Source organism: Dromiciops gliroides, chromosome 4 (assembly GCF_019393635.1).
Source record: "Dromiciops gliroides isolate mDroGli1 chromosome 4, mDroGli1.pri, whole genome shotgun sequence".
Classification (NCBI taxonomy): domain Eukaryota; kingdom Metazoa; phylum Chordata; class Mammalia; order Microbiotheria; family Microbiotheriidae; genus Dromiciops; species Dromiciops gliroides.
In genome coordinates this window covers 375,673,299-375,695,379 of record NC_057864.1, presented here as the reverse complement: position 1 = coordinate 375,695,379, position 22,081 = coordinate 375,673,299, and the positions used below count along the sequence as shown (strand labels likewise).

The following is a 22,081-nucleotide window of genomic DNA, read 5'->3' as shown; positions in this document are numbered from 1 at the left end:
ATACTTCTACTAGCGAAAACAGAAACAGGTTACATGTTTTGGGAGAGTGTGTAAACAGAAGGGTAAAGAAAAGGATTACTTTGATTAACTTTAATAGATCTATTATCCTTGGAGATGATGGGGACTACCTCCACAGATGGCAATGATGATTACAACCCAAAAATAGCTCGTTATTAATTCTTGTCCATGTTTGAACACATTTTTTGTCCATGTCTGGACAAGTTCTTATCCACGACTTCCCATAAATACTCAACAGAAGATCTATCCGGGGCAGCTAGGTGGCACAGTGGATGGAGCACCAGCCCTGGAGTCAGGAGTACCTGAGTTCAGGTCTGGCCTCAGACACTTAAAACTTACTGGCTGTGTGACCCTGGGCAAGTCACTTACCCCAACTGCCTCACTAAAAAAAAAAAAAAAAGAAGAAGATCTATCTAATGAACTGTATGGTTATTTTAATATTTCATGGGTACAGATCACAGCCCACTTGGGCTATCCACTTGTTATCTCTTCCTCAGATTGATCAGGATAAATTTAACACACAATGTGTGAAGTCAAGGAAGAGTTGCAATTGACCTTTCAAGATTATTTTCAATTGTTTCTTCTTGGCCCCAGCTAACCTCCAATTACTAACAGTTAGCAAAAGGATACCTTGATGGCCTTAGTAATTAAGAAAAGTAAGTAAAAAAAAGACCCTAGCAGTCAAAATTCTATATCAATGTCTAACAACTAGCCTAAAGGAACATTTATGTATGTAGTGTTAGGAGGAAGACTCATTCATTCCTTTCATAAACATTTATGTCATGTTTAAGAAACTGTGTTACAAGTGGGAAGAGAGTAAAAGAGAAATAAGATAGCTCTTTCTTTGATAGAGCTGAGAATGCAAATTAAAGAAGGGAGATAAGACACCAATAATAATACATAATAAAATATAAATTCATAAGACAGGCAAGAACAAAAGGCTATGAGATTTCAGAGAAAGAAACTTTTACTTTCATCTGGAGGGATCAGGAAAGACTATGCAGGAGGTGACAGCTAAGCTAGGTCTTCAAAGTGGAATGGAGATGGATAGGTGGACATAATCAGAAGTACATTGTAAAAAAAAAAGAGGACTGGAATGGCAAAAACATGGAGGTGGTGGTAAACAAGTTCATGTGAGTAATTTGGGGTGGCTGAAGCACAGAATGTAAAAAGGAATAATGTGAGCTAAGGCTAGAAAGGCAGGTTGTATAAAGTACTTGAATGTAAATGAGTTCACATATTTTACTCAATCAAAAAGTAGATGTTATGTACTTACTATGTGCCAAGTACTATGCTAAATGCTGAATATACAAAGAAAAGCAAAGACAGTCCCTGTCCCCAAGGACCCTATATACTGAAGGAGACACAATACGGAAGCAAAAAGGAACATAGGGGATATATCCAGAGCAGATGGAAGGTGACCCGAGAAACAAGGCATTAGCAGTGTCAGGAGTGGGGAGAAGGGTGGACAGGAAAGCTGATGTAGAAGGTGATGTTTAAGGTGAGCCTTGAAAGAATCCAGAAATTGTATGAGGCACATCTGAGGAGGCAGAGCATTCCAGGCATGGTGCAGGGTGGGGGAAGGACAAACAGTGTAGAGTGTGTCACGTGCAAGGAACAAGTAGGTCAGTGTGGCTGGATTGTAGAGTTCTTGGAGGAGTATGAAAAGTATGAAAAAATGTATGAAAAGACTAGAAAGGTAGGAAGGGGCCAAGCTGTAAAGAGATTTAAATGCCAAACAGAGGTCTTTATATTTATCCTGAAGGTAATAGGGAGCCCCTAGAGTTTGCTCAGTTGGGGACGGGTGTGTGTGGGTGTGTGTGTATAGAGAATGACATGATTGGATTGATGCTTTAGGAAAAAAAACACTTTGGCATTTGTATGGAAGATGGACTAGAGAGAGAGAGAATTGATGCAGGGAGACCAGTTATAGGCTATAAGATAGTTTGGGGGGCAGCTAGGTGGCACACTGGATAAAGCACTGGCCTTGGATTCAGGAGGATCTGAGTTCAAATCCAGCCTCAGACACTTGACACTTACTAGCTGTGTGACTCTGGGCAAGTCACTTAACCTTCATTGCCCCACTCAAAAAAAATAGTTTAGGAGAGATAGTGAGGATAAAAACTCATGTGATGACTGTGAATTACAGGATTGGGACATATATTTCAATGTAAGATTATCATGGACTCTGGGAGATAAACAAAACAGGATAATCAAATAATCAACACAATTATTTAAATATCAAGTCAACATTAAAGGAACTTCTGACAGAATACTTTGATCGCTATCATGATATTATGTATTCTGGAAGCTCACTATTGAGCTGCCATCATTAAGGAGTCTGATTGATATACACTATTCAAATTATGAAATGCAAAATGGTCCATTTTGATTACATTAAATTAAAAAGTTTTGTATAAACAGAAGCAATGCAGCCAAGATTAGAAGGAAATGAGAAAGCTGGGAAACAATTTTTACAGCCAGTGTTTCTGATAACAGCTTATATATAGATATAGAGAGATAACAGCTTATATATAGATATAGAGAGAACTGAATCAAATTTATAAGAATACAAGTCATTCCCCAACTGAGGAATAGTGAAAGGATATGAACAGGCAGTTTTTAAATAAAGAAATCAAAGCTATCTATAATCACATGAAGAAATGCTCTAGATCACTATTGATCAGAGAAATGTACATTTAAACAACTCTGAGGTATCACCTCACCCTTGTCAGAGTGGCCAATATGATAAAAAAGGAAAATAATAAATGTTGGAGAAGCTGTGGAAAAATTGGAACACTAATGCATTGTTGATGGAGTTGTGAACTAATCCAACCATTCTGGAGAGCAATTTGGAACTATGCCCAAGGGATTATGGGGCTGTGTATACCCTTTGCCCCAGTAATACCAGTACTAGGTCCATATATCAAAGATATCATAAAAAGGGGAAAGGACCCACATGTACAAAAATATTTTTAGCACCTCTCTTTGTGGTGGCAAAGAATTGGAAACTGAGGGGATGTCCATCAATTGTGGAGTGCTGAACAAGTTGTGGTATATGAATGTAATAGAATACTACTGTGTTATAAGAAATGATGAGAAGGAAGATTTCAGAAAAACCTGGAAAGACCAAGAGAACATTGTACACAGTAACAGCAATGTTGTGTGATGATCAGCTGTGATAGATTTAGCTCTTCTCAGCAATACAATGATTCAAGACAATTCCAAAGGACTCATGATGGAAAATGCTCTCCACATCCAGAAAAAGAACTATGGAATCTGAATGCAGATTGAACCACACTGTTTTTACTTTTTGTTTTCTTTCTTGAGGTTTTCCCCTTTTGTTCTGATTCTTCTTTTACAACATGACTAATGTGGAAATGTTTAATGTGATTGTGTGTGTGTGTGTGTATATACACACACACACACACACACACACACACACACAATCAGATTGCTTGCTGTTTTGGGGAGGGAGAGGGAAAGGAGAAAAATTTAGAGCTCAAAATCTCATAAAAATGAATGTTGAAAACTATATAAGTAACTGGAAAAAATACTATTAAAGTTTTAAAAACTATATATATATATATATTATACACATACTATTCAAAACCTGAAACTTAGAAAAAAAAAGAAAAATTGTAAAGTGCTGTAATAATGCTTGGAGGAGTGAGGCCCTTTCTTTCTAAACTGATTGTCCTAGAAATGACAAGAGTAAAGAGAAACCCATTCCTCAAGGAATCGCCCCCTCTTGGAAAACTCCATAACGGCTCCTGAATCTAGAGGCTCTTGAAATGTTATTTGACTTTCAAATGGGGTTTCTTTCTGTCCATATCAGCAAAAGTAAGACACTACTGAAAGTCTAGTTTTTAAATCCCTTGAAACACCGGCAGGCAGAAAGTATTACCAAGGTAACCAGGGTATTATAGTCTCCTTGGAGACTCGTTGTGGCAGCTTTTCAGGGGGCTGCAGCAACCTAGAAAATGGGGAGCTCAATGCCCTGAATGTGTCATGTCATTAAAGGAGCTATTTAAAATCAACACTTTCCACCTACACCAGTCACCCCATTTTACATTGTGCACGTACACATATACAACATACACACAAATATTTTTCCCATTTACCAGCTCTCAGGATCAGCCCAGAATTAATAAAAAAGAATCCTAGCAACCAGTTATGTCATAGGAAAAGCCCTGGGGAGAAAGCTGCCTACTTAGAAGAGTCATGAGTCAGTTTGTCTTTTGTTAGAGAATTTCATGGTTGCTAGATGTCTTTGAGATTGAAGCTGCAGCTGTTGGAGTTAATGTAGCCAATCGTATGAAGAGTTCCAGAGAATAATTTAGATCCCAGGAATTTAAAAAAAAATCTTTCTAACCCTCTTGGCCTCATCTCTCTTCTCCACACTTTTGTATAGACTGATTCCCAACAGTTAACCAACCAAAAAGCATTTAATAAGTATTTACTGTGTGTCAAGCATTATTCTAGGATGCTGGGAATACAAAGCAAGAGAAAAAACAAGTCCTTGTCCTCAAGGTACTCACATTATAATGGCAGACACAATAATTAAATAATGGGGACATGCAAGATATATAAAAAATGGAAGGTAATCTGAGAAGAGAAGGCACTAGCAGCAAGGGGAATGGAGAAATCCGAGTGAAGGTGGGACTTAAGCTGTGTTAAAACAAAACAAAACAAAACAAAACAAAAAAACAACCAAACAACTCATTCACTAATTCCCTTCAGCTCACATCTTCCTTCTCTGTAAAATGAGGGAGGTTGGAATAGAGGATCTCTAAGATCATCGACTTGAACTGAATCTTGAAGGAAGCTAGAGAAACCAAGAAGCATGGAATTGAAGGGATGGGGGAATGACAGACAGTGAAGAAGTACAAAGTCATTCATTCAATAAACATTTATTAAAGGTCTACTATGTGCCAGGCACTGTGTTAAGCACTGTGCACACATAAAAAAGGCCAAAAAAGGGCAGCTAGGTAGTGCAGTGGATAGAGCACCAGCTCTGGATTCAGGAGGACCTGAGTTCAAATCCAGCCTCAGACACTTAACACTTACTAGCTGTGTGACCCTGGGCAAGTCACTTAACCCCAATTGCCCCGCAACCCCCCCAAAAAAAGGCAAAAAAATAAGTCACTACCCCCAATGAATTTATAGTCTAGTGGAAGTCACGTAAAAAATAAAAAAAAAATTTTTAATTTCTTTTTAAAAAAGAAAGTCACAGAGATAAATTTCCTATTAAGTAACTCTGTAGCTGTGTGGAGGGGAATAAAGTCTGGGAAAGGTGGAAAGCTCAGAAAGGGACAGGTTATAAGCAGCAAAGAGAAGACTTCATAGTTGATACTAAAGATAATTGGGAGCCACTGGAATTTGTGACCAGGAGGTGATGCCATGGTGAGAAACATGCTTTAGAAACATCTTCTTCCTAGCTGAGTGGAAAATGGATTGCTATGGAGAGGCAAGCAGACAAGGAGACCAATAATTGTCAACAATTCAGTAGATTAGATGAGATAAGTGCTTGTATTAGGGCAGCGTCCATGTGATTGGAAAAGCGGAGACAGATATGAGAGATGTGAAGACAGAAATTAACAGATTTAACAATGGTGGGTTGAGTTGAGTGATCATGAGGAATGAAGGTTGGTACTGAAGTTCCTAGTCTGAGTGACTGGGAGGATGGTGATATTCTTAAAGGTAAGTAATAGGAAAGTCAAAAGAAGGGAGGATTTTGGAGGAAAGATAACAAGTCCTATTTTGGACATGTTGAATTTGAGATGCCTCCAAGATATTCATGTTGAGATAAGATTTTCAAAAGGCAATTACTGATGTGAGACTGGAGTTTTGGAGAAAGAATGGAGCTAGCTGTATAAATCTGAGAATTATCTTCATAAAGATGATAACTGCACCCATCAGAGCTCATGAGGTCACCAAATGGGATAATATAGAGGGAGAAGAGAAGAATGGCCAGAATAGATCACTGGGATCATCTATCAATATTGGATGTGTCATAGAAGAATGAGCAAAGAGGGCTGGGAAGATGTGATTGGATGCATATGAGGAGATCTTGATGAGGGCAGTGTCATGAAAATCCAGAGAGGAAAGAATATCCAAAATGAGAATGTGATCCACAGTTTCAAAGGCTCCGGAAAGAAAAGAAGGAAACAAGCATTTATGAAGTACCTACTACATTCCAGGCACTATGTTAAGTGCTTTACAAATATTATCACACTTCTTCACAACAACCCTGGGAGGAAGGTGCTATTATTATCTCCATTTTACAGTTGAGGAAACTGAGGCAAATCAAGTCCTTTGATATGCTCAGAATCAAAAATCAAATTATGAAGCCATGTTTGAACTCAGGTCTTTTTTTGTCACTGGGCCCAGGATTCTATCCACTGTGCCTTTTAGCTGTGAGATATTAAAGAATGAAAACTGATAAAAGGTCATTAGATCGGCAATTTAAAAGATCACCTGGAGAGGCCAGTTTCAGATGAATTATGAGTAGATGAGGCCAAGAGGGTTAGAAAGACTTAAAAGTCAGATGGCAGAGGGTTTAGAAGACAGTAAAAGGCAAGAAAGAAATTAACTTTAAATAAAAATGTTTATTAAAATAAAAAAAAGAAGAGGAAGTGGTAGAAGCACATGTGGCTTCCTCTAGTACTTTAGCTACAGAGGAGAAAAGACAAAGAGTATGATAGCTAATGGGGATGAATTGATCAAGGGAGAGGGTTTTTTTAAGGATAACCATATTTTTTAAAGTAGGGAAGAAACCTGAAAATAACAAGAGACTGAACATGAGAACATGGGGGTGGGGGCGGGGTGCAATTTGCTGGGGAAGTCAGGAGGGAATGGGAGCAGGAATGCATTCATGTAAAGGGGTTGGCTTGGGCAAGGAGAAGGACCACCTCTTCATCTGAGATTGGAGGGAAGGAGTGAGTAGATAATGGCAGAAGATGTCTGGAATCCATTCTCTCCTGAACTCCACCTCTTAGCATGCTTAAGCACCACTTTCTATGTAAAGCAGCCTCTGATCTTCCCTAGGTACTAGTGCTCCCCTCTCAAAATTAACTTGTCTTTATTTTGTTGATACTTATATGTGTACTTATTGACTCCCTGAATAGAATATAAGTGCTTCCAGGACAAAGTTTATTTTATCTTTGTTTTTGTATCCCCAAAGCTCAGCACAAGGCTTTAGCCCAAGTCCATAGTAGGTCCTTAATAAACGTTACTTGATCAATTGATTAATCTTTCTTAGATCTTATTTCAAGTTAAGTAAAGAGAGATGAAAAACCACAGATAAGCCAAGAAATTTTAACAGATAGCTCCAATAATGCAAAAGCTCAGACTTATAGACTCACAAGGCTGTTGGGGTAAATTTGTCTGACAAGCCGTATTTGAAAAGAGAATCTTTCTAAGACCCCATAAAACCTTCCTAAAAGGCTTTATTTCCCCCTGGAGCTAAACAAAGTATTAATTTGACTTAACTAAGAGAGGTCTAATTAATAATGTACCTTCAAGGCTCCTAAGTAGGTAGGTTCAGTGCTTCTATACCTGAGCACAGTATTATGAGCGGAACTGTAGTCACTAAATATTTATTAAGTCCTCCTAAGTCTTAGGCAGAATGGGCTTTAAAAAACCTTAATCCAATATCATCAAGAGAGAAGCCGAGAAGGAAAATCAATTTTGCAAAGATTTCTCTCCCAGTAAAACTCATTGTCAAATCATTGACTTGGCTCTCATAGCAATCTTGATACTTTCAAAAACTGTGCAATATGATAAATACATACAATTTAAACACAGAAAGAATTCTTTCCTGTGCCCTACCCAACAACAATAACAAAAATAATGAAATATTCTCCAGGTTACCAAGAATCAGAAAGGGCATTTATATACCAAGGAGTAACTATAGGTATAAAACTACATTCTTAAAAGATACTTCAATAGAAATTACATAAATAACTCAGTTGTCCTAAATCATACTGTGACAAGGCTGTGAAGCAGCAACTGCCAAAGAAAGAAATAGAGAGACATTCGCATTTTAATTCAAGGTTTTAAATAATTCTGAATTTCTTCCTGGCCCATTTTTTTCTGCAGTTCCCAAGACAGTGAGAGAGAATTGAACTTCTTCTTGCTCATTAATCTGCTCATCAGTAGGGCAAACTCTCACTTTATGAGGAGACTCTGGTTTTGCTGACATTTTGGTTGGTAGCTGATTACCAGGAGGGATTATTACTCTACACTTGAATCATTTCTGATGATTAAGAAGGCCTGCAGTGACTCAGAGTAAAAACTGTGCTCAGTCAGTCAATCTTCAATCTACAGGACATAGCATGGTTTTAGAAACGTGGCACATTCTCAATATATGTGGAATTGAATCTTTATAAGTGTAAAATTCCCAGTTGTAGGGACTCCTGCTTAGCAGGATGTTGGATAACTAAAGGATTTGCTATTTATAAACCTGGCACAAGTTTCTCAATTCTCCCTCTGAAATTTCAGTGTTTTGAAGCTACATCAACTAAAAAGACAATTCTTAGTGACAAAACTGTCACATAAAAAAATACAATAAAAAAGCCTTGTTAGTTCTGGAGAGCAATTTGGAATTATGCCCAAAGGGCAATAAAGCTGTGCATACCCTTTGACCCAGCAATACCACTTTTGGGTCTTTTCCCCAAAGAGATCATGGAAAGGGGAGAGGGACCCACATGTACAAAAATATTTATAGCTGCTCTGTATGTGGTGGCAAGGAACTGGAAGTTGAGGGGATGCCCATCAATTGGGGAATGGCCGGACAAGTTGTGGTATATGAATGTAATGGAATACTATTGTGCTGTAAGAAACTATGAGCAGGAGTTCAGAGAAACCTGGAGGGTCTTCTGTGGGCTGATGATGAGTGAAATGAGCAGAACCAGAAGAACACTGTACACAGTATCATCAACATTGTGTGTTGATCTACTGTGATGGACTATAGTCTTCTCACCAATGCAATGATACAGAAGAATTCCAGGGAACTCATGATAGAAGAGGATCTCCAAATCCAGAGAAAAAAAAAAGAACTGTGGAGTATAGATGCTGAATGAACCATACTATTTCTTTTGTTTTTGGTGCTGTTGTTTTTCCATTTTGAGGTTTTTCATCATTGCTCTGATTATTCTCTTAAAACATGACTAATGCAGAAATATGCTTAATGTTATTATGTGTATGTGTATATATATATAAAACCTATATCAGATTACCTGCTGTCTAGGGGAGGGGGGAGGGAGGGGAGGGAGGGAGAAAAATCTGAAATTGGAAAGCTTGTATAAACAAAAGTTGAGAACTATCTTTACTTGTAACAGGAAAAAAAATACTTTATTAATAAAAAAGCCTTGTTAGGATTTATGTCATTGAGAATGGAATCTATGCTCATGATTATACTTGTATGTGCATCTAGTGCAGATATCCGGCCATAGCTAGAAAATCATTATATCATAAGGTGCTTTAAGAGGGAAACTGGCTATATAAAATTTTAATTACATGATCACACACCTTAGTGACATAAAATATGTATGAACTAAACTGGAAAAGAGGATAAGGTAATGATCACAAAAATATAAAAGGGGGAAAAACCCTTAAAAATATCAGAACACAGATTGATACAATGACTAATCACTTGACTCCAAAGGACTGAAGATGAATCAGGCCTTCCTTCTCTCAAGAAAGAAGTAGTAGTCTATAGACACAGAATGAGGCATATGTTGTAAGATAAGGTCACTATGTGTTTTGATTAATGATGTTTCTTTGTTAAAAGAGAGGTTTCAGGGGGCGCAGTTGATAAAGCACCGGCCCTGGATTCAGGAGGACCTGAGTTCAAATCTGGCATCAGACACTTGACACTAGCTGTGTGACCCTGGGCAAATCACAACCCCCATTGCTCCACAAAAACAAAAAACAACAAAAAGAAAAAGAGAGGTTTCTACTGGGGTGGAAAATTCTTGGGCAATAACAATAATGTTAAAACAACAACTACCCAGAAGTATCAATAAAATGCCTTTAAAATGCTTTTTTTTTTTCAAGAGAAGGTCATTGTGGAATTTTTTGCAAGCTGGAAAATGATAATTGGCATCTGACAATCTGGGGTTTCACTCTGGAATAATCTCCAAATAACTATATATTATTAATATATATTATTTTATAATATATTATGTCACATTATAATATAATTAATATATTATATGTATAAAGTTCATATATGTATATATGTGTATGTATGTATGTATGTATGTATGTATGTGTATAAAGGTTGGTATCAGAAAGACCTGGTTTTGAATCCTGCTCCAGAGACTTTACAGCTGTGTGACCCTAAACTAGTTGTTTAACCTCTCTCAGTCCCAATCTAGTAATTTGTAAAATGGGCAATAATAATAAAAGCACCTCTCTTCACATTCACACAGCATTGGGATGAGGATGAAATTTTCTATGTAAAATAGGAAGTACTTTCTAAACGCTGGCCATTGCATATAATACCTTTTGGTAAACTACAAATAAGATAGGAAGACAGTCTTAAAGTTCAGTTCTGGACAGAAATGGTAGAAACACGTCCTTGGTGCCCAAAGGAGTTGGCACTTTGTAGCACCTACTTTATCGAGGCTTGTAACTTCTCACACAAGACGGAGAGGACAGAGACGACATCATCACAGAGGGTTTCTAAAGTTGAACCTTCAAAACAGAAAAGAATAAAGAGTGAAAGTGGCATAATAGGTCCCATTGTATCTGCAGGATCACCCCCATAATTTTATTTTTTATTTTTAATTTTTTAAATTTTTTTTAATGAGGCAATTGGGGTTAAATGACTTGCCCAGGGTCACACAGCTAGTAAGTGTTAAGTGTCTGAGGCCGGATTTGAACTCAGGTACTCCTGACTCCAGGGCCGGTGCTCTATCCACTGTGCCACCTAGCCGCCCCTGCACTCCATAATTTTTAATACTTTCTACTTGCTGAGCTCCCGAGACTGGACATGCCTGCAGCCCACCAGAGGAAAAACCGCAACAATGAGAAATTCCACAGGGAAAGGGAAAAAACTCAGAGATAAGAGTTTCTTGATGGAACAAGAATAAGCTCAGAGAAAAATATGGATAGATTTGCACAAAATAATGAAGAGCAAAATGAGCAGATCCAAGGGAACGTTGTGTTCTTTCAAGAACAGCTCTGAGCAAATAAGTCATTTTGACTATTATAAACACCCAAATTAACCACAAAGGGCATATGAAGGAAGATACTACCTGTATCCAGAGAAAGAACTGATAAATAGAAGTATGTGTAGAATGATTTTACATATATGAGTGTGTGTGTGTGTGTGTGTGTATCTAATGGTAGCTATCTCCAGGACGGAGATGGGGGGGGGAATAAAAGGAGAGAAAAAAGAAATATATATGATAACATTATTATTTATTTAAAAGGAATAGCAAGTTATACAAAATAGATTTGAAGTTTCATGTTATGGATATGCTTGTTTTATTCCATAAAATAAAAATAAAAATATTTTTTAAAAAAGAATAAGCTCGGACAATTTATTTCCTCTCCAATATGACATGAATTGTTTTCTGTTCTAAATAAATGTTGTTTTTCAGTCATTTAGTCATGTCTCTTTGTGACCCTGTGGATCTTAGCACATCAATGCTGTCCATGGGGTTTTCTTGGCAAAGAAAATGGAGTGGTTTGCCATTTCCGTCTCCACTGAATTAAGGCAAACAGAGGTTAATTGACTTGCCCAGGTCACATGCTAGTAAGTGTCTGAGGCTGGATTTAAACTCAGGTGTTCCTGATTCCAGGCCCAGCATTCTATCCACTGAGCCTCCTAGCTGCCTAAAGTAAACATTACCCACATATAATTGAGGGAGAGTTCAAGAATATTAAAATGATCAACACAAGCAATAGATACTGAACTGAGCAGGGTTCAGCTAAGTTCACTTCCCAGAATGCCATGTAGTAGTTTGAAAGCCTGCCTGTAGGCAAGAAGAGTGAGACCACACCACAAGAGAACTCACTATCTCCTGCCATTTAAAGTATATTCCCATAGTGAATAGGACACCTGGAGAGTGCATTGCTACAAGGAGAGAGCAAAAGCTGCCTTGCTTATTATGTTAGTAGAAAGTAACAGTTTCTCATGCTTATCACAGTGACCTACACATATTAGGTGCTCTTGCTGGCTGGCTTGCTGGCTGGATTAATGGGTGAATGAATATATACTCTAAGAGTATAATCTAATTTTTGAAAAGAAAAATCTTTTATTGCAAGTGTGTGAGCAATTCAGGATTATTATGTTGCCCTCTGATTATTAATCATCCACGCTAAATGATTTACTTGTATGTGTTATATATAATGAGGCAGCTAGGCAGTAAGTAGACGAAGTCCTTAGAATCAGGAAAACTTGCGGTGATCCTGCAGATATAGTGGAACTGGCTTAGAATCAGGAAAACATGGGTTTGAATCCTGCCTCAGACATTTATTTGATGTGTGACCATGGACAACTTACTTAACCTCTCTGTGCCTCAACTTCCCTGTTTGTGAAATGGAGATAGTAAGTACATATCTCACAGGGTTGCCATGTGGCTCAAATGAAATAAATGTCAAGCATTTTGTAAACCATAAAACACTACTGACTACCAGATCTAATTTTCTTCTTAGAGGATCAGGTAAACTTGGCTGTGGGTATAGCCCAACCTATGCCAGCAGTAGGAAGTTGAAGATCAAATAAAAGTTAATACTTCCTTGGGTGAACAAGTGAACTCAGGAAAAGCTCTTTTCAGACTAGGGATGATACCATTCTAATTATAATAAGAATAATAATTAGCATTTATAAGGTATTCTTAAGGTTTGCAAAGTATAGTAAATGTTATTTAATTTGATCATCAAAGCAACCCTGGGAGTTAGATGCCATCACCCCCATTTTTACAGATGAAGAAACTGAGGCTGGAAAAGATTTAAATGAATTGCATAGGGTTACACAACTTATAAGTATCTGAGGCAGGATTTGAATTCACATTTTTCTGACTCCAAGTCCATCACTCTCTATTATAGCACTTGTCTAAAGGAAATAATACAGGATCTTTTGTATTATCAGGGAGAAAAGAGCAAGTGCTAAATTAAGTACCAAATGGAGCCATCCAGACTTAAACATATAGGCTGACTTTGTATTTATTCTAAATACATATAATCAATCACCTGCTGATCAATCCTTCAATGGTTCTGGGATCTTATGGATGTAGGTATTTCTTTTATCAGTGCAAATAGTAACCTATCCATGCCTTCTCATTCTGTATAATTCTTTCCTCTGTTCATCTGTATAGAGTCTGCTTGGTGTATGATGGGATGCCCTCTAGGTCTTTTACATTGCATTGTCACCAGGAGGGCTTGCAGTCTGTTCATTTGTTATCCTTTCCTCTCACCCTATTACTGGATTTCTTCCTTTTCTGATCAAATATGGCATCAATAATATCCCTTAGAGTACTTCTTCTGTGCAATGTACTACGGTAAATAATACTGCAGACTACTTTTATTTATACTGTATCTATTTACCCTTGCATAACCTGTTTCTCTGATTCTTATGGGATTGTGGCATTTCAAGCTCCACAAGATCCAACATAAATGGGAGACTTTTGTGTTAAAAAAAGGAAGTCTTAGAGGTACCCATCAATGGTTGAACAAATTAATGTAATAGAATATTACTATGTGCCAATAATTTATAAAGATGAAGAATTCCAAAGGGCATGAGAAGACATATAAACAGATACAGAATGAAGCAAGCAGAACAAGGAAAGGGATATAAAAAAAAATTCCTACAATAATGCAAATGGAAAGGATAACAACACCAAACAAATGAATCTGAATATTGTATTATTATAATGATCAAACTTGATCATGGAAAAGAGATGAGAAAATGAACTCTCCTCCCTTCTTTGCTAAGGTGGGAGGGGCTATGGGTGTGGTGCTGTCAGACTTAGTTGATATACTGATTACTTTTCCTGAAATGCTCCAGCCTCCTTTCTTGTTATATCTTTGTTAAAAGGGATGGTGTCAGGGGCGGCTAGGTGGCGCAGTGGATAGAGCACCGGCCCTGGAGTCAGGAGTACCTGAGTTCAAATCTGGCCTCAGACACTTAACACTTACTAGCTGTGTGACCTTGGGCAAGTCACTTAACCCCAATTGCCTCACTAAAAAAAAAAGGGGGGGGGGATGGTGTGCTAGATTGGGAAAGGGAAAAGTATATTCAGAAGCAAAGGTGATATAAAAGCCAAAGATACCCATTTTAAAAATGAAATGGATTTGTGAAGCAGGGAGATCGAGACTGTTAAAAAAAATTGCACAATTTCCCAAACAGAATCCAGCTTGATATTTTCCTCCTTTTATGCAATTTTGGGGTCCAGCTTAATGTCCATCTGCAGTACCTATCCCAGATATATACTTCTGTACATATGTCAATGAACTGCTCAACCAAATGCACGTCACAGTCTGGCCAATGACATAGACTTAGTCTGGTTTATCCCCTGGGGATTGTCCCATTGTTGCCCATTGATATCTTTATATGGCTCCTCAGACTTTTATAGTTTAGCTTTTGTTGTCCTTAAAATTTGTTGTCTTGAAAGTATATTATCAGGAACTTACTCCAGTCAAGGGTAGCAGAGATAAGGGCAAGAGCTATATTTCCAAGACAGCAGACACATCTTGAGCATTGGGGCACCAAAGACAAGAAATCTGGTGCTCTGCCACCAAGTTCTTATGAGGATTCTGCCAAAGAGCCACTTTTATCTTTAGTATATTAGTTAGCTTCAGGAGAAGATATTTCTCCCTATGGTTTAGTTGCTGAAGCTCTGAAATTCAGGTTACAATATCCAATTTTCAGGGACAACTGTTTTATTTTGACACATTGTATTTTGTAAAAAAATGTAATCATCATTTGAGGCTTGTATAGTTAACTTTTAACTATTGATAGTAAATAATAGACCATTTATTCAAATATTTTGAGGGTCTAAAATGTACAAGACATTGTGCTAGATTCTGTATCTAAAGACAAAATTAAATAAAACTGTTGGGAATCTCATTTTCTTACTGGTTTTCAAGTTGCACTGCTCCAGAGAGAAGATCATCTGGGGCAGTGAAATGGGCAAAAAAGGAAGAGAGGAAAATAACCTGGAAAACCTTCAAAATGGAAAATTAGTATTGAAATAATGGAATTAATATTTCCTTTCTACAATAATGGCTACAAAAATCAAATTAAACTATCCTTAACAATGCAATAGTGTGAATTGTCAGATTCTTGTGTTACTGACAATGACTACAGTGCCAATGGCCAAGAATGGTGGGAAGGATGCTGGGGAGCTGGAGACCAGGGAAAGAGACATACAAAGAGAAAAAAGATAAAGGAAAACCTTGGGATTAAGTTAAAAAGTAAAGAGGCTATGTTTTCCATCAAAAGCTCCAGCATTTGGCTTGATTAGATTTAGTCCCCATAGTTTTACTGCTATAGTCACAGCCACTTCAAGTCCCAGGGAATAATTACTCCCCTAGTGAGCTTCTCTAGTTGTTCCATTCAGAGCAGAGCCTCCCAAAGTTAAATAAAAAGGAGATGAAGAACTAACAGAAGGAGTGGATATTTCAGAGAGTAACAGGATGCATTTTTTTTGGAGGATGCATCTAGATCTGGGATATCCTTGGTATAGGGAACTCTGTGTAAGGAATCTTCTTCTACCCCTGAAGATAAGCAATAGTTCTGTAGCTTAATCTTATGGAGTACTTTAAGGATGTGCTAATTCTTTGAAATTCACAGTTCAAGTGAATAGCAGGGTATAACTAGACTAATTTACCTAAAAATTCGGAATTTAGTGATAGTCCCTCAATTTGTTCCAATGGCCCAAATTAAATTAGCTTAATTTAAGTAATCAAGGTTCCCCTCATTCTCTAAGTGGTATATATTACCTTATGTTTTCCAGTTTGCTTACTTGATTAAAAGGATCTCCCTCGTACTGTTTCCTGAGATCTCTGAGCCCATCTGTTTCTCCCATCTCTCCTTCCACCCAGTCCCACCTCTTATTTCTTGTCCTTTCCTTCTATTTTCTTCCTATCCACTCATCCCTCCTTAATTAACTATAACATAAAAGAGAAATAGATATTTAAATATTTTTTGAATTATTAAAGCTCTGTACTCCTTCATTTTAAACTGTTACAATTGGATGTTTTATCTCTAGTCTAATAGAACTGTGTTGGTCACGGTCATGTATGATTTTGACATGTCTTAATTTAGCAACTAATAAGCATGATAACATGATGAAGAAAGTAAATTAGAACTGGCACAAAGAGAAGAAAGACTAAGACTGACTATGTATATTATAAGACTGACAATAGATTATATATAGTATATATATGTATATATATGTATATAGTGTATATATATCTGCATATAATTTAAATAACAGTAGCACTAGATGGGATAAAGGACCTAAGCCGGGGATTAACTGATATAACAAAATAATGATATAATAATGATAATGTATATGTATAATGCTTTATGATTTGCAAAGCACTTTACAAATAAAATACTTTATTTTCACAACACCTCTGAGAAATAGATACTATTACTATCCTTATTCTACAGATGAGGAAACTGAGGCAGAGAAGTTAAGTGACTTACCCACAATCAGAAAATAGGTGTTGGAATCAGGATTTCAATTTGTGTGCCCTGATTCCAGGTCCAGTGTTCTATCTACTGTGCTGCCTAGCTGTTCCAAATAAAATAAAATATACCATATATGCTCCCAAGAATAGTTAGAAAAAAAATCAAATTAAATACCTTGTTTCCCCAAATCGGGAGGGATATCTGGATTTTCAATAATCTAGTGAAGGAAGAAAAACATCACAATTAGGACATACAGTTAAAGAAGTGATGCTCTTAAAACCAAGAATGAGGATAGCACCCAAGACGTAACTCAAGATCTTTCACTGGCTAGCCTACACATTTGTCCAACTCAGACTGGCTACCTCTTTTCTGTTTTCAAGGGAGTTTATGAAAAAGAACAAGCCTTATGACATTTCATGGTTGGTTCATGGTTATGTTGTGGTACCCATAAAGACAAGAACACTGATTTAACTTACAGATGGGTCACTTAGCTTTGCGTGAAAGCCAATTTTATTTCAAGGCTACTGACATCAGTCTCTCACCTAGCCTACCCTTGGTCACAAATGGGATCAATAAGAGTATTATCATAAATTTATATGCACCATGCAAAAGCCAAAGACCATTTGCTTCTGAAAGGTGGTCCATCATGCTGTCTCTTTTATCTCAAGGACAGAATATTAAATGTTAATGACTAAATAAACAAGACAGCCATTCTCATCTGGTTTTATATACTCAACATAGCATGATGATAATATATTTGGCTTTATAGTAACATAAAACAAGAAAATAAAAAAGATAAATTTTAATACTACTCACTTTCTGTTCAAGGAGATTTCAATAGCCATGGGGAGGGGGGAAGGGATGAGGGCTCTTCTTCCTTTATCTAATAGCAGTGAGTGTTTACCCACGTAAACATGAGTACATTTCCATACAAAGCAATTTGGTAGAAATGTCATAGGCAAAGTGCATCCCAGAATTAAAATGTGACAAATATCATATATTTCTCCTCTTTAATGAGAAGCACATTAGTTAGGTCTTTGGGGTATTTAGGAGTTTCACTGACTCCAAAACACATTACACATAACATATCTTATAAAGGTCACACAACACCTTTTGTGGTGTCTCTTTTTCATAGATATTGAAAGCTTAAGTGTTTCATATTCATGAGGTACATGCAGGTCTCCTATTTTTTAAAAGAAAACTTGTATAAGATAATTTTGTGGGAGGAAGGGGCTGTCCCCTTCCTGTGAGTTAGTTAATAAGTATGGAAAATTCCTGGTGGGGAAACTCTCTCCATGGATACATCTTACATTCTTAGTTGCCTAGGACACCAAGATGCTAAAATAACAATTTAGGTCCTTTTGTCTAAAAAGATAATCTTCCATCTACCATACCCCAATGCCTCCATAGATAAGAGAAAATACTTCATATTTTCATGTATAATTTGTAATTTTAAAATAAGCAATTCTTAACAATGGCATTGTTCGGCTCAGTTGTCAAATGACAACACTGGGTTGAGTTCATCATTAAACTTGTGGTAACAGAAAAATGAGCTCTAGAAAGAAAAAAAATAGTTGACTGACTATATTCTGACTAATTATTTTTGTCATTCTGGGTATTTTTTCCTCCATTTGAAATCATATCCTTCTAACAAATGCTTAAAGTTATGTATAATTCCTTCACACAGCTGTGTAATATTTAGTTATATGCCTTCCTTTTCCTCAAGAAGTGGTATATAATAGGTAGGAAGACAGAAATCCACATTAGGATGAACTTCTCCATTCAAACAAACTGTTCCCTATCCCATTCTCAAAATAATATTTTCATAATAACAATTGCTGCTGCTATTACTACTGATATTTACATAGTATACTAAGATTTACAAAGCCCTTTTTCTTTCTACATTTCTATAAGGTACAAGCAATATTATCCTCATGTCACAGATGAGAAACCAGGCTCAGAGAGATTAAGTGATTTGTCAGAGTTTATAGAGTAAAATATAAAGTCTAGTGGTCCTTATTTACATCCTGTAAATCAGAATATGAGCTCCTTGAAGAGCAGGGCCTATTTTTGCCTTATTTTGTATGCCTCGCTCTTAGCACAGTGCCTGCGATATGGTAAACACTTAACAAATGCTAGTTGACTCATTGACTTTCTACTACGCAGTGTTGCCTCACTAATATCATTAGTTATATAAATGCTTATTTCTTTCCCTTCACTTCCTTATTTAAAAAAAAGCCATTTTCAGGCACTTGAAAACGTGGATCTCAGTTGATTTTTCAAGGGCATCAAATTATAGCAATTGGCAAATAATGTGATGGGGATAAGGGAGACATATCTTTAGGAAACCTTAAAATTACAGAATGAAAGGACATACTAGGAAAGAACACAATTCCATCTTCTCTAGAATTCTGTCTGCCCATACCCTATTCCAGAATTTTCAGTGATAAGTTGGACTGGGAACCTGGTCAAACACATAATAACTTATAATTGAGGGAATTTCTTTCTTATTCCAACTAATTGATCATTCATACTATGAAGGACAAAAAACTAATAACCTCTGTAATGTTATCCAAGCCAGTGTAATGGTAGCTATTCTCTTATTTATCTGTATGGATTAATCTTAAAAAGGTATCTGAGATTTAAAAAGAAGAGGATAACTCACTTTTTTTTTGTTCAGTCATTTTTGTTTTGTTTTTTGTTTTTTGCAGGGCTATGGGGGTTAAGTGACTTGCCCAGGGTCACACAGCTAGTGAGTGTCAAGTGTCTGAGTCCGGTTTTGAACTCAGGAACTCCTGAATCCAGGGCCGGTGCTTTATCCACTTCGCCACCTAACCGCCCCTACGCCACCTAGCCGCCCCTTCAGTCATTTTTAATTGTGTCTGACTCATGATCCCAGTTGAGGTTTTCTTGGCAAAAATACTGAGTGTCTTGCCATTTTCTCTTCCAGCTCATTTTGTACATGAGGAAATTGAATCAAATAGGGTTAAATGACTTACCCATGGCCTAGTAAATATGTTAGGCCAGGTTCGAACTTAGAAAGATGAGTCTTCCTGACTCCGAGCCTAGTCACTATCCACTGTGCCATCTAGCTGCCATATTGAATAGAGTGGTCAACTCAAAATCAAGAAGACTTAGCTTCAAGCCCTTTCTCTGAAATATTCTAGATGTGTAATTTAACCTTTTCAGTTAAGTTGCATTTTACAGAACTCTCAAAGACGTGATCATATATACATTGGACTCTGCCTCATCTAAAGACAACTACGTGGAGCAGCTAGGTGGCACAGTGGATAGAGCACCGGCCCTGGAGTCAGGAGTACCTGAGTTCAGATCCAGCCTCAGACACTTGACACTTACTAGCTGTGTGACCCTGGGCAAGTCACTTAACCCCAATTGCCTCACTAAAATAATAATAATAATAATAATAATAATAATGACAAATACATTCCCTTTGTAAATATGCCTTCTACTTTAACCAACCATCTACCCCACCCCAGCACTGTCTGCAGCACCCTGGGGTTATATACATGAATCAGAATTCCATGAAAAAATATTGATGCTAACCATTGTGTCCCTTCCAAATTGTTAAAATGTTTATATAAAAATATATGTAGTCGTTGAGAGGATATATGAATAGTTTAAATTTCCTCTGTTTTGCTGCAAAAATATTCCCTAACTCCACACTTCTTGGATTAGCATTTAGGATTCTATCAATATATTCCAAGGCACAAAGATTTTTATGGTCCGCATAGTTTGGGAAATTCATTCTTTTGGGGCCTATCTTTTTTTAACTAACCTTTCTTTCTTTAGATCCACTAAAACCAGCACAGAAAGAAGGGCAATTTAGAAGGGGTAGGTTGGGATCCCCAGTAGCTCAAATTTGATCCATGACACTGTGGTGTTAAGAGAATTGGATGCTAGCTTTTATAGAGAATGAAAAAGAAAGAACACTATTGGCATGGACTATAGGTAACACTAGTTATTTGAAGCAGTCCTAGCAAGTCATAATGTTGAAGTCAGGTCAGGCACTGTGTTAAGCACTGGGAAATAGAAAGAAAGGGAAAAACCAGTGGAAACAGTAATGTGATAGGAGTCAGGAGATCAGGATTCTGATTTTGACTCTGCTACTAAAGAGCTGTGTAATCCTGGTTGTTACAAAGTTTCTCTAAGTCTTGGTTTCCTTATCTAAAAAATGTGGGAGTCAGGATTTTTTAACTCCTAAGGTCCCCTCTGGGCTTAATTTCTCAACCTCTAGAAATTTGGTGGGAAAATCCCTGAAAACTTTCATGGCCATTTCAAAAAATGTGTCTCAAACTGTAATTCCCTTTTCATGTTAAAACTTATTTCAGATTCTTCCAACTTAGACATAGCTCTCTAAAGGAGGGTCTTCCAATATACCTTGATAATATTCAGATATAATTTTGGAAGAGAACCCGCCACTCATTTATTCCCAGATGGTGACTGATATGGAAAAGATAAATGAATTTGGACTTTTCCCAGAAATACTGATTTTGGAGAATATTTTCAAGCTTAGACCAAAGGTCAGTAATGGGCTTGAATGACATAGCACAATAATTGTACTAGGCTATTTCTCTCACTGTATCAGCAGAGTAAGCACTTCTCCTTCATTTAGAAATATGATAGCTCAGAAACCAAGATTTATATGCAAAACTTCTGATGACTTATTTTTATTAAAACTTTATTTAAAACCTATATCACACCTTATTTTAAATTTTTTAGAGAATTTTTTTAGCAGCATTTAGAATGCCAGTGGTGACCCATCATAGAAAAGATTGGGTGAAAAGAGGAACCAAAAATAAGAATGAACTTTTAAAAATAACAGATAATTTATTTTATTTTATTTTATTTGCAGGGCAATGAGGGTTAAGTGACTTGCCCAGGGTCACACAGCTAGTAAGTGTCAAGTGTCTGAGGCTGGATTTGAACTCAGGTACTCCTGAATCCAGGGCCGGTACTTTATCCACTGTGCCACCTAGCTGCCCCTAATAGATAAATATTGAAAACTACTGAAATATATATACAACTTATATTGAATTGTTTGCATTTTAAGGGGAGTGGGGAGGGAGGAAGAGAATTTGGAACACAAAGTTTTAAAAATTAACATTAAAAATTGGTTTTACATGTAATTTCAGAAAAATAAAATTCTAAATTATTAAAAAACTACTGAAATAAAAATTAAATATAATGTTTTAAAAAGACCATTTGGAGGAGAAAATAATAGAAAGCAAAATATCATATCAACATATCTAAAAAATTGATCAAATTTTCCAAATAACAAATAAAGACAAAATTTGTTAGTTTCCATCTGACTTCACTATATAAGCCTTTAAATTCTGGTTCTTCTTGTCACAAAGTCGCAGGCTTGGAAATGTTGCAGGGAGCCAC

General features: G+C 36.8%; 1 protein-coding gene across 4 annotated transcripts in view; it reads right to left on the bottom strand.

The window, feature by feature from the left end:
• ARFGEF3 (ARFGEF family member 3) overlaps positions 1-22,081 on the bottom strand; it is a 234,028-nt gene that overhangs the window by 96,671 nt on the left and 115,276 nt on the right. For all 4 annotated transcript variants that reach the window (XM_043964806.1, XM_043964804.1, XM_043964805.1 and 1 more), the window contains exons 7-8: positions 16,850-16,892; positions 10,644-10,722 (exon numbers count right to left, since the gene is read on the bottom strand). In XM_043964806.1, coding sequence (XP_043820741.1) covers positions 10,644-10,722; positions 16,850-16,892 — 122 coding nt within the window. The remainder of the gene's footprint in view (positions 1-10,643; positions 10,723-16,849; positions 16,893-22,081) is intronic.